The following is a 15,509-nucleotide window of genomic DNA, read 5'->3' on the forward strand; positions in this document are numbered from 1 at the left end:
AGATCCTCTCACTGTGCACATTAGCATGCATATAGATCTATTTTGAGATGCAATGTTTAAATGATTATTAATGCATGACCATCTTTCAAACAACACTTTTTGCATTTTAAGGTTATGTAAAAAATAAAAAAATAGCACAATTGGCACTGTAAAAAATCACTGTGTGCATATACTGTAATCATGGCCAATTTTAGTCTCAGCAGCACAGCCCTGACAAACCAAAACTCACACACAGCTAAACACACACACATTGAATCTGTCTGCAGTGACCCATATGGACGAGTCCCAGTCCGATTACAGCACGCAAGCTGTCAGCTCGCCTCGCCGCTGAGTGAACAGTCGTACCTTCGTGCCAGAGCAAAGAACTAAGTGACAAACAGGAAACTCTGGTGGGGAGCTGACAGGCATCACCTGGAGTATTGCAGGTTCTGCAACGTGCCTCCTCACTGCTCTCAGCCTGCAGAGATGTTGTTGTTCTTTGTCTGTCTTGCAGACCTGCTGTTGGAATATGAGATGTAATATATACATTTATGATGTTAGAACATTAATAATTGATAAGAGAAGAGAGTGTGTGAGAAGAAAAGAGAAACTAGAGACATACAGTGTATGTACACAGAGTCTGCATGTTGCTATAACAGAAACAAGGACTCTCCTTCTAGGAAATGTATTCTCATACACATCGTATGGTTTGTGGGTGATTTTTGGATGTATAGGTTGCAATTTGGGGAAAGATTTACCAAGCCTCATTGTCAGCAGTAGTATGACACTATTCTACTGCACGTGTTCACTTATGACACACAAAAATGTTTCTCAGAATGTTTACACTTCACAATAAAAGTGAAAAACCAGTTCATTATTCAAATGGCTGAGCCATGTTGTTGCTGGTCAAATTTTACCAATCCAGCACTTTTCAGTCAGGAGAGTGTATTCTTACTGTGCACGATAGCTTTAATAATGACATGTCAGTTTGTTTTTGCTGTAGCCATTCAGAGAAATTCACACTTTGCAGCACCACGAAACAAACACTCCAGAAGAAGTGAGGGCTGCATCATCCTGAAAGTATTCAGATGTTTCTTACAGCTTGGCTGTAAAAAGCAGGTATTTCTTAACTTTAGGGTTCAGTTCTTGGTTATCTGTGGACAGATGTTTCAACATAGAACACTTTAATACAAATTAAATTTAAAGCATAAAACTGCAGTATAAAATGTGTAAACTCTAGGTCTTCTGATTTCAGGAACAATTACTGGATATCAGAGTGAGTAATGTTAAACGACTTTGAACATTATGACAGGAAAAACAGCATGTGACGTCAGCAGTTTAAGCAGCAGGAAGGTGACTCAGAGCAAAGTTATTTGAATTACAAATACATGATTTTACCAAACCCATTACAGCAGGCAGAGTAGCCTATACTTGTGCAGCATATCTCAAAGAAAATAATGAAGCAGATACTGTATATTCAGTCACACAGATCTATGAATACCAATGCTGGATGTAAACTGTATACTCAGGATACTTACAGGGCAAAATAAAATGCTAAAGCTGCTTGAAATTGCTCAGGGCAGCCAGAACATTTGAACAATGAGGCCACATGTAAAGTACACAGTGTGATTTACCTGGCATGACTACTGTACATGTGCTGTCTGACTTTGCAAAGTCTAATCCTGCAGCCAGAGTGTAAAAATAGGCAGTGGGTGGATATTTTTACTCCAGATACCTACAAATACAGTTAGGAATCATTGCGCTTAAATAAACAAACTGAATGTTCATTCTGGTGGCTTTCTGTTATTTTGTTATAGCCAATCATCTCTGCAGGAGACAACCTTTTATAATATCATAAGTTAACATCATCACATCCACCACAGTGAACTGACTCCTCTTCCTCTCAGTAACCAGCAGATGCAGCTGTTGCAGCTCCACATACAACGAGGACCAGAGACCCAGAGATCCGGAGATCTGGAGAACCCAACTGCACTTTAAAAAGAGACGTGTGAGGCTGGCCAAGACTGATAATCTCATTTTAGGTTAGTTGGCAGGTACACTGAACACCTGTGGCTCAATGAACACAAGAAAGCCTTAATTATCTTACATGGCAGCCTTTAAGCAGCTTTCAGATGTAATTTACATGTGAAGGTTTAGTCTACGTGTGTGTGTGTATGTATGTGTGTGTGTGTATATATATATATATATATATATATATATATATATATATATATATATATATAAACCCATAAGCCAACAATTACTGAGAAGAATTACTGTTTTACAGAGAAGAGGAAGTTGCTGTTCATTTATATGTTTGTTATATGTTTTAAATGTATTCATATGTATAACAGGCTTTTAATGTAGCGTAATTAGCGTAAAACACAGGAACTCTACATAAAAGCTGTTCAAAAAATATCAAAAATGAAGTTTTGTCTATTGCACAACTTATATTCACATAAATTCTTCTGCTACTGATGAGATCAATCTTATTGAAGCAAATCAGATTTGGAGATGATACTTTTATATTCACATCACAGAGGTTTTCCCACGGAAAGTCTTTGGTAACAGTAGTGAAATATGGAGTAACTTAGACGCACTTTTTCAACTTTTCCTTTTGCAGTTCCTCCTTAATCTTCAAACACGGCCCTGTACTCATCTCCTCTGTGCTCTCCCATCGCCCCACGATTCACCCTGAGGACCCCGATAATGAAGAGGCCAAAGGTTTTGAGCTGCTGTCTGTTATGTTCATGCCACATTGCACAAGGCATCGTCCCTTTGTCCGCTCGCTGTTTAAAGGCTCGAGCTGCTAATGGGTGCACTGACACAAATGCACATTGATATCTGGGGGCAAGACGGACACAAACAACACTACAGTATAACATTAGCTGTTTACCTAAAATGTTACCAGAGCAGCTGTTAAATATTTCATTACATATCATCAGTTTCTGCAAAATACAATATGGAGTAATTTCTACTTCACTACTGCTGAGAAGCAAATATTTTACTATTTACAAATGAATTTGACAGCTATGGTTACTACTCTGCAGATTTTACATACAAAACAAGATAATGTAATGAATTGTTACAGTAAAATGCTATACAGTAATAATTAATGCAATAATATTATATATAATAAAACACTGACCATTCTCCAACATATTGAATGTGTTTATGTTTTACTGTGTCCACCAGCTGAGCAGAACTCCTTGTGACGCGTAAACCGAACTTCATATGTAAAATCAGCGGAGTGGCCCTTTAAGTAAAGAATTTGAATACAGTACATGTTGCAGACAAAGTAATGTAACACCAAATAACTACAACTGCAAACCTCTTTATACTGGATGTCTGTTATGTGCTTCCTCCTGCAGTTTTGTGTTCATGTCATAACTTTTTTGGAGTGAACCTTTTTAAAATGTTTCATCATTTGATGATGATTTTGTGTTTTTAGAAAGATTGTCTCTTAAGTTTTCTTGCTTCTTTAAAGAAAGATTTCTGTAACAGCTGACAACTTGATGTTGACTGTGTTCAGTCTATATTCTCTGTGAATGAGCAGGTTTCATTGCCATGGCAGCGGTAACCTGCCTTTTTATTTCTTCTTGAATCCTTGAAGTCATATTTATATTAACAATTTGATTCAGATTCTGATTCAGGCAACTTTATTTATCCCAAAAGGGCAATTCAGTTTGGCAGTGTACCCAGACCTGCATAAGAAAAATAACAAAAAACTAACAAAAAAACCCTCAAAAAACCAGAGACAGTCAGTACACAGGTCCTCACAGACATGAATAAATGAACAATAAATAGATGCATAATGAATAAGTGAAATCCTAGTCTCAACATTTGAGTGAATATACATTTTTTAATAATATGCAAGCACAGAAACTTAAAGGATAGTTTCCACATCAGCATTAACGATGGGTTTAGTGTACTGGGACAAAACTCAAAGACAAAAAAATACTGCAAAGGTGCCTCTAAGGTTCCCCCACAGTGTGATGAAATGCACCATGCAAAGAGATAAAGGATCACAAGATATAAATACAAGGTGTATTTTAAAGTAGATATGTCTGTCAACGTGAGAATTTGAAGTTTTGGAAGAATATTGACTGACAGTAATTAGCATCACTATCAAGTTGAAGCCAAAGAATCTGAAAAGACATTGATTGTGTATCTGTCACAGCCCACCACATACATCAGTGTTTTACCCACACACACCTCTCTGAACTGTCAATTCAACACTTTCATTTTATGAAGTAAAGTAACAGGAAATAAATTATTTACATGAAAAATAATTGTAGGTGTAAAACAACTTCATGGTTAATGTTGGTCATTCTTTATTTTTACTATGTAGTCACTCCATAGTAGTCGAGTCGAGTTGCATTGTGGGTAATGTAGGCGTCAGGTTTTGACAAAATAGACAATATCACTGGTTCTGCTGCAATGTTATAAGTGTGCGATGCTAAATCAGCAGCATGATGTAATTGTCTTTTTGCTGTTTGTGATTTGATTTTCTTTCATTGGCTGTTGCCGCTTATAGCTCGAGTATAAAGATGTTGTCTCATATTGTGATACCTCTTGAAGTACTATGACTGACGCATCGCATTTTATAAAAACTTAGTGGTGAGTTTGTGTTTGAATTCAATACTTACTGGTTTCAAAATAATAAAAATATTGAAAAAACAAAACTATAAACAAATGAAGCTTAGCAAAGACTTTCTTCATGCTACTCTGTTTGTCTCTCTGTGTGTTCCCACTGTGACCAGTTGAATTTCAGTATACAAGACTCAGAATAAACTGGAGCCAGAGAGCCTTCAGTGCCATGTCTCAATACAACAGAGGACTCTTATGTTAACTTTAGTCCCTCCCAAATTGATAATCTTGTTGATAGTGCTGCAGGCTCATTGTGAATAACACTGGACTCCATCTCCCCTCTAAAAAAGACAATAATAAACAAAAGAGGTTAGCTCCATGGTTTAACTCCCAATCCTACAAATTAAAGCAAACATCATGAAAACTTCCTTTTCTTTTCAGTACTTTGGCTGACAAAGAGTCATAACTCTATTGATCCATATATTCCTTTAGCTCTCAGTAGTAACGACTTCATGAGCTTCTTTAATGAAAAAATTCTAATTATCAGAGACAAAATTAACCACCTCCTGCCCTCAACAGGCACCGTTCTCTCCCCAAACACAGGAACCTTAGAAACAGCTGTAAATCCTGACATATGTTTGGACTGTTTTTCTCCAATCGACGTTCCTGAACTAACTTCAACAATTTCTTCATGTAAACCATCAACCTGTCTCTTAGACCCCATCCCAACTAGGCTGCTTAAGGAAGCTTTACCCTTAGTTAACACGTCTTTACTAGATATGATCAATCTGTCTTTAGTAACAGGCTATGTACCACAGCCCTTTAAAGTAGCTGTAATTAAACCTCTTCTTGAAAAGCCTACTCTTGATTCAGGTGTTTTAGCCAATTATAGACCTATATCTAACCTTCCATTTCTCTCTAAGATCCTTGAGAAAGCAGTCTCTAATCAGTTATGTGACTTTCTACATAACAATAGTTTACTTGAGGATTTTCAGTCAGGATTTAGAGGCATCATAGCACAGAGACAGCACTGGTGAAAGTCACTAATGACCTCCAAATTGCATCGGACCAAGGACTTCTCTCTGCATGTGTCTTGTTGGACCTCAGTGCTGCATTTGACACCATTGACCATCACATACTACTGCAGAGACTGGAACACTTAATCTGCATTAAAGGAACTGCATTAAGCTGGATTAAATCCTATTTATCAGATCGATTTAAGTTTGTACACATTAACAATTAATCCTCCATGCACGCAAAAGTTAGACACGGAGTTCCACAAGGTTGTGTGCTTGGACCAATGCCATGCACCTTATATATGCTTCCTTTAGGTAATATTATTTGGAAACACTCCATAAATTTTCATTGTTATGCAGATGATACCCAATTATATTTATCAATGAAGCCTGATGAAACCAATCAGTGAAGCAAACTCCTGCAATTTTCTGCTACTAAACTCAGATAAAACTGAAGTTATTGTGTTTGGCCCTAAACACCTTAGAAACACATTATCTAATGATAAAGCTACTCTGGATGGCATTACCCTGGCCTCCAGCACCACCGTAAGGAATCTGGGAGTTATCTTTGATCAGGATATGTCCTTTAACTCCCACATAAATCACATCTCAAGGACTGCCTTTTTTTACCTACGTAACAATGCAAAAATCAGGCACATCCTGTCCCAAAAAGATGCAGAAAAACTAGTTCACACATTTGTGTGCATTATTATATACGTAGTATATTATGTATATTGGATGAAGCCAGAAAATATGACCAGTGAAAGACACAAAAGGCCAAATAACATGTGTAGTTGTTTTGTTATTGTTTTTTCCTGCCTGACTGTTGAATGTTAAAATCATTTCATCGTCAGTGTAGTTTTCTGTGTTAATAAGAGGAAGGACACAAAGACATAATGTTGTGTGGAAAATATTAACATTTATTGTGTTTGTGGAATTGTTCATTTCTACTGACCAAATAGATTGAACCGAAGTTCATTTAGACTTTCACATGAAAATAAAATTTGATTTGCTAATTACACAAAATAGACATCTGTGCATGCTGAGTCAGCAGCTTTGAGGAGAAGAGGAGGGGACAGGAGAAGAGCAGAGCAGCACCAGGATATCACAGTAACAGATATCAAACCCTCTCACATATTTACAAAATATATACTCCTTTTTTCCACTGTGGAAAGTACAATCTCAGGTCCAGAGCTGCTGACACCACTTCATTAGAGAGGCAAGAAATGCGAAGGAGAGTTTCAGAGAAAAAAAAGAGACGGCAGGGTGAAGAAAAGTAGAAAAGGACGAGGGAGAATTGGTAGAAAGGCAGGGGCAAATAAAGTGCACGAGACAAATGAGAGATCTGGATTTTATTTTCCAGGTCAGACCTCTAAATCATCAAAGGCTGCCTTCTCTCCAGAGCACACAAGTTGTAGATTTTCAGCTGCTTTTCAACAGTAGGAACACATGAGGGACAATAATGGCAGTAGGGGTAAAGGCAGAGGAAAGAGGTCTAAAGAATTCCGTATTTCGCCAGGTCGCTGAGCTCCATGTCCCCGAAGGCTTCCCATGGGCACACCACTGTGATGTCTGTGCCGAGACCCTCCATGCCGGGGATGTCGTCTCCGAATCTGAATGGATAAGACACAAAGCTCTGATGAGTTCAAACTGAGGGACACAAGGAAACGTTTTGCTTTGGGAAGTGAAAGTAAATCTAAAATAGCAGATAAAGAAAAGACTTGTGATCTTAAATCCATCTTACCCCTTCTGGCCTGGTTTAGGGGCCTTGCTCTTGAATGTGCGAGCAGCCCTCTGCTTGAATTTAGGAGGTGCCTTCTTGTCGGCAGGAGTTGCAACAGCTGCGTCTGACATTTTGTTCAGTTACTGGAAAAGAAAAAGACCAAACAACAAAATATGAGTTCCCTGCAACTCTCAGGGGTTTTTAAACTTAGGCTTTAAACTTTTCTGTTTGCCACTATTCATCCATCCTGCAACTTTCCTCTCTCCTGTTGTATCTGTTTTATTTTTTATATCTTGTCTTAGTGTCTTTTTATGTCATATGTAAAGCACTTGAATTGCTGATTAAAGGTGCTGAAAAAACTCCCCTTGTCCTTGTAGATTCCTCTGCTACCATCAAACAATAATCTCCCCTCTGTAAAGGTGTCACTACTGTAAAATCATCCCCCACTATGACTCCCTAATGATTATTTCTCATCCACTTCAGCAAGCATGTCAACAACCAGACCAGACACTAAAATATACATGCTTAAAGATGTCAATTGAAAAAGTTATACAGACAAAGTTCAAAACTCTGAGTTGATCCAAATCCATCAGTAAAAGAACCAACAGACATTGTTAAAACAGTGACAGTTGAACAGTACCAGCAGGAACTAGACCAGCACAAACTACTCAAAAGTCTCAGTAAAAATCTCATTTCAGAAAAGTGAATATCTACTACTCTGTCTGAGCGGAATCAATCTCAAGCACTATATCTTATAAAAGCAGTAAAAGCCTCAGATTCTCAGCTGAAGAGCTGAGAAAAGTGTAGTTTCATCTCACCTTCTGTAAAGGCTTCAAAGTGTCTGATGAGCTGGGAGGTTTCTCTCTCGTGGTCTTCCTCTCGCTGTCCAACTGTCCCTTTTTAATGTCGTCCGTGCTGGCTAATCCCCTCAGATGTTCATTCTGTCATTCTTTCATGTGCCAACTCTGCTCTGTCTAAATCTTTATCAGCTCAGCCAAAAATAGATGAGATAAAGAAGAATACGATAGAAATACAAGGTATAGTTCAAGGTAGATATGTCTGTCAATGTGACAATTGACAGTTTGGAGGAATACTGACTGACTAATTAGCTTCACTATCAAGTTGACGCCAAAAAAAAAAAAATCTGCTAAAAGACATTCATTGTTTATCTGTCACAGCCCACCACATACATCAGTATTTTACCCACTCAAACCTCTCTGAACTGTAACAACTGTCAGTTCAACACTTGTATTATATAGAGTAGAGCAACTACTAACCAAATAATTGCAGGTCATGAAACAATGTCATAATTAATGTTGGTCACGTTGTATTTGTGGTGTGTTGTCACTCTATAGCTTTAGTTGAGTGAATCAAGTCGATTTGCATCGTGGGTAATGTAGGCGCCATATGTTGACCAGGATGAAGAATGTGTGGAATAAAAAAGACAACGTCACTTGTTCTGCTGCATCGATGTTTAGCCTTTTTTTAACTGTCCAACGATGCTATAAGAGTGCAATGCTAAATCAATACAATATACATTTTTGATGATGTATTTTTCTTTGGTGTTTGTGATTTGATTTTTTCTCCGTTGGCCGCTGCAGCCTGTGGCTCTATTATAAAGATTTTGATGTTTCATATTGTGATACCTCACTAAGTTCTATGAATGAAATATTACATTTTCAATAAAGTTGGTAGTGAGTGTTTGTCAGAGTTCAATACTTGATGTTAAAATAATAAACATACTGAAAAAATAAAGACACAGAGAAGCACGACAATGACGATGCAATCCATAACTAGAGGGTCCACGATCAAGATCCATAGAAACCTGTGAGACAAGAAAGCACAAAAACTCCAGGGAAGAAGTTAGTAACATGCATTAGTGATACATGAATGCGAGAGGAGCTCAGTGCATCATGGGAAGTCCCCCGGCAGTCTAGACCTATAGCAACATAACCAGGGGCTGGTCAAAGGCCTGACCGGCCCTAACTATAAGCTTTATCAATAAAGGAAAGTTTTAAGCCTACTCTTAAATGTAGAGAGTGTGCCCTCTGAATCTGGAAGATGGTTCCACAGGAGAGGAGCCTGATAGCTGAAGGCTCTGCCTCTCATTCTACTTATAAAGACTGTAGGAACCACCAGTAAGCTGCATACTGGGAGCACAGTGTTCTAGCAAAGCTGAAATGGGAGAAATATGATCTCTTTTCCTAGTTTTTGTCATTACACGTGCAGCTGCTTTCTGGATCAGCTAGACAATGAGGAATTGCAATAATCCAGCCTAGAAGTAACAAATGTGTGAACTAGTTTTTCTGCATCTTTTAGGGACAGGATGTGCCTGATTTTTGCTTTGTTACGCAGGTGAAAAAAGGCAGTCCTTGAGATGTGATTTATGTGGGAGTTAAAGGACATATCCTGATCAAAGATAACTCCCAGATTCCTTACGGTGGTGCTGGAGGCCAGGGTAATGCCATCCAGAGCAGCTATATCACTAGATAATGTGTTTCTAAGGTGTTTAGGGCCAAACACAATAACTTCAGTTTTATCTGAGTTTAGTAGCAGGAAATTGCAGGTCATCCAGGTCTTTATGTCCTTAAGGCATGCTTGGAGTTTAGTTCACTGATTGGTTTCATCAGGCTTCATTGATAAATATAATTGGGTATCATCTGCATAACAATGAAAATTTATGGAGTGTTTCCAAATAATATTACCTAAAGGAAGCATATATAAGGTGCATGGCATTGGTCCAAGCACACAACCTTGTGGAACTCCATGTCTAACTTTTGCGTGCATGGAGGATTAATTGTTAATGTGTACAAACTTAAATCGATCTGATAAATAGGATTTAATCCAGCTTAATGCAGTTCCTTTAATGCAGATTAAGTGTTCCAGTCTCTGCAGTAGTATGTGATGGTCAATGGTGTCAAATGCAGCACTGAGGTCCAACAAGACACATGCAGAGAGAAGTCCTTGGTCCGATGCAATTTGGAGGTCATTAGTGACTTTCACCAGTGCTGTCTCTGTGCTATGATGCCTCTAAATCCTGACTGAAAATCCTAAAGTAAACTACTGTTATGTAGAAAGTCACATAACTGATTAGAGACTGCTTTCTCAAGGATCTTAGAGAGAAATGGAAGGTTAGATATAGGTCTATAGTTGGATAAAATGCCTGAATCAAGAGTAGGCTTTTCAAGAAGAGGTTTAATTACAGCTACTTTAAAGGACTGTGGTACATAGCCTGTTACTAAAGACAGATTGATCATATCTAGTAAAGAAGTGCTGGTTTTATTGGTTGGTTTTATTTTTTCAGTATGTTTATTATTTTAACGTCAAGTATTGAACTCTGACAAACTCTCACTACCAACTTTATTGAAAATATAATATTTCATTCATAGAACTTAGTGAGGTATCACAATATGAAACATCAAAATCTTTATAATAGAGCCACAGGCTGCAGCGGCCAACGGAGAAAAAATCAAATCACAAACACCAAAGAAAAATACATCATCAAAAATGTATATTGTATTGATTTAGCATTGCACTCTTATAGCATCGTTGGACAGTTAAAAAAAGGCTAAACATCGATGCAGCAGAACAAGTGACATTGTCTTTTTTATTCCACACATTCTTCATCCTGGTCAACATATGGCGCCTACATTACCCACGATGCAAATTGACTTGATTCACTCAACTAAAGCTATAGAGTGACAACACACCACAAATACAACGTGACCAACATTAATTATGACATTGTTTCATGACCTGCAATTATTTGGTTAGTAGTTGCTCTACTCTATATAATACAAGTGTTGAACTGACAGTTGTTACAGTTCAGAGAGGTTTGAGTGGGTAAAATACTGATGTATGTGGTGGGCTGTGACAGATAAACAATGAATGTCTTTTAGCAGATTTTTTTTTTTTTGGCGTCAACTTGATAGTGAAGCTAATTAGTCAGTCAGTATTCCTCCAAACTGTCAATTGTCACATTGACAGACATGTCTACCTTGAACTATACCTTGTATTTCTATCGTGTTCTTCTTTATCTCATCTATTTTTGGCTGAGCTGATAAAGATTTAGACAGAGCAGAGTTGGCACATGAAAGAATGACAGAATGAACATCTGAGGGGATTAGCCAGCACGGACGACATTAAAAAGGGACAGTTGGACAGCGAGAGGAAGACCACGAGAGAGAAACCTCCCAGCTCATCAGACACTTTGAAGCCTTTACAGAAGGTGAGATGAAACTACACTTTTCTCAGCTCTTCAGCTGAGAATCTGAGGCTTTTACTGCTTTTATAAGATATAGTGCTTGAGATTGATTCCGCTCAGACAGAGTAGTAGATATTCACTTTTCTGAAATGAGATTTTTACTGAGACTTTTGAGTAGTTTGTGCTGGTCTAGTTCCTGCTGGTACTGTTCAACTGTCACTGTTTTAACAATGTCTGTTGGTACTTTTACTGATGGATTTGGATCAACTCAGAGTTTTGAACTTTGTCTGTATAACTTTTTCAATTGACATCTTTAAGCATGTATATTTTAGTGTCTGGTCTGGTTGTTGACATGCTTGCTGAAGTGGATGAGAAATAATCATTAGGGAGTCATAGTGGGGGATGATTTTACAGTAGTGACACCTTTACAGAGGGGAGATTATTGTTTGATGGTAGCAGAGGAATCTACAAGGACAAGGGGAGTTTTTTCAGCACCTTTAATCAGCAATTCAAGTGCTTTACATATGACATAAAAAGACACTAAGACAAGATATAAAAAATAAAACAGATACAACAGGAGAGAGGAAAGTTGCAGGATGGATGAATAGTGGCAAACAGAAAAGTTTAAAGCCTAAGTTTAAAAACCCCTGAGAGTTGCAGGGAACTCATATATTTTGTTGTTTGGTCTTTTTCTTTTCCAGTAACTGAACAAAATGTCAGACGCAGCTGTTGCAACTCCCGCCGACAAGAAGGCACCTCCTAAATTCAAGCAGAGGGCTGCTCGCACATTCAAGAGCAAGGCCCCTAAACCAGGCCAGAAGGGGTAAGATGGATTTAAGATCACAAGTCTTTTCTTTATCTGCTATTTTAGATTTACTTTCACTTCCCAAAGCAAAACGTTTCCTTGTGTCCCTCAGTTTGAACTCATCAGAGCTTTGTGTCTTATCCATTCAGATTCGGAGACGACATCCCCGGCATGGAGGGTCTCGGCACAGACATCACAGTGGTGTGCCCATGGGAAGCCTTCGGGGACATGGAGCTCAGCGACCTGGCGAAATACGGAATTCTTTAGACCTCTTTCCTCTGCCTTTACCCCTACTGCCATTATTGTCCCTCATGTGTTCCTACTGTTGAAAAGCAGCTGAAAATCTACAACTTGTGTGCTCTGGAGAGAAGGCAGCCTTTGATGATTTAGAGGTCTGACCTGGAAAATAAAATCCAGATCTCTCATTTGTCTCGTGCACTTTATTTGCCCCTGCCTTTCTACCAATTCTCCCTCGTCCTTTTCTACTTTTCTTCACCCTGCCGTCTCTTTTTTTTCTCTGAAACTCTCCTTCGCATTTCTTGCCTCTCTAATGAAGTGGTGTCAGCAGCTCTGGACCTGAGATTGTACTTTCCACAGTGGAAAAATGGAGTATATATTTTGTAAATATGTGAGAGGGTTTGATATCTGTTACTGTGATATCCTGGTGCTGCTCTGCTCTTCTCCTGTCCCCTCCTCTTCTCCTCAAAGCTGCTGACTCAGCATGCACAGATGTCTATTTTGTGTAATTAGCAAATCAAATTTTATTTTCATGTGAAAGTCTAAATGAACTTCGGTTCAATCTATTTGGTCAGTAGAAATGAACAATTCCACAAACACAATAAATATTAATATTTTCCACACAACATTATGTCTTTGTGTCCTTCCTCTTATTAACACAGAAAACTACACTGACGATGAAATGATGTTTATTTCCCTTTTAAATGGCGCCACATTTGTAAGGAACATGCATTTGTGGGATGAGCAGCAGAGCTGAGTATGTGGGTTGCACCCATGAAAAATTTGCCAAATCTTCTCTGCCAATGCCAAACAGCTTATTCTGCCATTGACTCTTGTTTGGTGTTTGGTGGATTGGATGATTGAAGTTTGAAGAAACAAGACATATTGGCAATTTAACAATTTATTCATTTAACAAACAGGAGCCTCAGTAGCGTGTGGAAGAACCATACACAGCCACAACAGCCTGGCACCTCCTCCTCATGCTCGTCACCTGCCTGGTCACACACTCCAGTCTCATAGGGCTGCCAGGAGGCCGGCCATGACTGCCCTTCACCGTCAGGCCCGTTTGTGCCGGTGTCTGCAACACGTGTACTGGAACCTGGACATGTGGAGGAACGTTATGTTCAGCGATGAGTCCAGATTCTGTCTACAGCAGTTAGATCATAGGGTCAAAGTGTGGAGAAGATGCAGAGAACACTATACTGATTGCTGCACTGATAGAGTAACATCTTTTGGTGGAGGCAGTGTGATGGTGTGGGGCAGCATCTCCCTCACTGGGAAAACAAGGCTTGTCATCATTGGAGGCAATCTCAATGCAGAGAGATATCGAGATGAGATTCTGCAACCAGTGGCAATCCCATATCTCCACAGTCTGGGACCGAACTCTATCCTCCGAGATGGCAACGCTCGCCCCCACAGGGCGGGATTTATCAGAGACTACCTCCAGAGTGGAGAGGATGGAACGGCCTGCCAGCAGTCCTGACCTCAACCCCATTGAACACTTGTGGGATCAGCTTGGGCATGCTGTTCGTGCCAGAGTGAACCACACAACCACGTTGGCTGACTTGCGACAAATGGTGGTTGAAGAATGGGATGCCATCCCACAGCAGTGTGTGACCAGGCTGGTGACCAGCATGAGGAGGAGGTGCCAGGCTGTTGTGGCTGTGTATGGTTCTTCCACACGCTACTGAGGCTCCTGTTTGTTAAATGGATAAATTGTTAAATTGCCAATATGTCTTGTTTCTTCAAACTTCAATCATCCAATCCACCAAACACCTAACAAGAGTCAATGGCAGAATAAGCTGTTTGGCATCGGCAGAGAAGATTTGGCAAATTTTTCATGGGCGCAACCCACATACTCAGCTCTGCTGCTCATCCCACAAATGCATGTTCCTTACAAATGTGGCGCCATTTAAAAGGGAAATAAACAGGCTTTCCAATGGTATAAGATTTATTGCCAAGAAGCTTCGTTGCAACAAAGAAATAAGCTACCAAACACTAATTTCCTTTTTTTGTGCTATGTTATATATGTGTACATATATATATATATATATATATATATATATATATAATTCATTCAAATTGTTAAAATAAATCTGACTTCAAGGACAGAGGGTAAGAGAAAATAGAGGGCAGGGTACCGCTGCCATGGCAACCAGACCTGCTCATTCACAGGAAATATAGAGTCTCCTTTTTTTCATATGTAAAGAAAAAGAGAACATTTTAGTTTTAATGTCAGCAGAAGGAGCACGACAATTTAACAAGAGCTGATGTGTCTGAAAAGACCAAATTATTATCAAATGTTGTAATATTGTAACAGCCTAAAAAATGATGACATGAACACAAAACCACAGGAGGAAGAGCAATCAGCATGTAACAGACATACAGTATAAAGAGCTTTGCAGTTGTAGTTATTGAGTGTTAACCTACATTACTCTTCATTAACAGGATCTGAGGACGAGTCGCAGGGTGATGTGAGAACACAGAGGAGGAAAAAACAAGGAAGATGAGTACAGGGCTGTGTTTGACGATTAAGGAGGAAATGCAAAAAGAAAATCTTAAAAATGGGTCAAAATGAATCCATATTTCACTGCTGTTATCAAAGTCTCTCCACAGGCAAACCTCTGTGATATGTAAACCAAAGTATCATCTAGAAGTCTGATTGTCTGCAATAAGACTGATCTCATCAGTGACAGGAGAATTTATCTGAATATAAGTTGCCTGAATGTGTTTTTTCTTTCCTTTTTATAAAAGTGTGAGCACCAAATGAATGCCGTGTATGCTTAGTTTAGTTTTTTCAGAAGGTTTCCTATTTTAACATCAGAAAGTATTGAACTCTGACAAACACTCACCTCACCTCTCAACTTTATTGAAAATACAATGTTTCAGTCATGGAACTTAGTGAGGTATCACAATATAAAACATCTTTATAGTAGAGTCATAGGCTGCAATAGC

At 38.8% G+C, this 15,509-nt stretch overlaps 2 protein-coding genes across 2 annotated transcripts; one reads left to right on the plus strand and one right to left on the minus strand.

Moving 5' to 3' along the window:
• Positions 1–6,922: 6,922 nt before the first annotated feature.
• LOC137180516 (retinal cone rhodopsin-sensitive cGMP 3',5'-cyclic phosphodiesterase subunit gamma-like) lies at positions 6,923–8,534 on the minus strand. The gene is made up of 3 exons (XM_067585907.1): positions 8,127–8,534; positions 7,330–7,451; positions 6,923–7,198 (listed from the first exon to the last, which is right to left on the minus strand). Exons 2-3 carry the CDS (start codon positions 7,437–7,439, stop codon positions 7,081–7,083), a joined length of 228 nt encoding a protein of 75 aa, XP_067442008.1. The 5' UTR covers positions 7,440–7,451; positions 8,127–8,534; the 3' UTR covers positions 6,923–7,080.
• Positions 8,535–11,364: 2,830 nt separating this feature from the next.
• LOC137180517 (retinal cone rhodopsin-sensitive cGMP 3',5'-cyclic phosphodiesterase subunit gamma-like) lies at positions 11,365–12,742 on the plus strand. Its single transcript, XM_067585908.1, has 3 exons — positions 11,365–11,536; positions 12,214–12,335; positions 12,467–12,742. Exons 2-3 carry the CDS (start codon positions 12,226–12,228, stop codon positions 12,582–12,584), a joined length of 228 nt encoding a protein of 75 aa, XP_067442009.1. The 5' UTR covers positions 11,365–11,536; positions 12,214–12,225; the 3' UTR covers positions 12,585–12,742.
• Positions 12,743–15,509: the final 2,767 nt, after the last annotated feature.

This window comes from Thunnus thynnus, chromosome 3, assembly GCF_963924715.1.
Source record: "Thunnus thynnus chromosome 3, fThuThy2.1, whole genome shotgun sequence".
Taxonomy (NCBI): Eukaryota; Metazoa; Chordata; class Actinopteri; order Scombriformes; family Scombridae; genus Thunnus; species Thunnus thynnus.

Coding starts and splice junctions, on each gene's coding strand:
- LOC137180516 (XM_067585907.1), bottom strand. CDS start 7,439: ATGTCAGACGCAGCTGTTGCAACTCCTGCCGACAAGAAGGCACCTCCT. Junction 7,199..7,329: donor CCTAAACCAGGCCAGAAGGG/GTAAGATGGATT, acceptor TTATCCATTCAG/ATTCGGAGACGACATCCCCG.
- LOC137180517 (XM_067585908.1), top strand. CDS start 12,226: ATGTCAGACGCAGCTGTTGCAACTCCCGCCGACAAGAAGGCACCTCCT. Junction 12,336..12,466: donor CCTAAACCAGGCCAGAAGGG/GTAAGATGGATT, acceptor TTATCCATTCAG/ATTCGGAGACGACATCCCCG.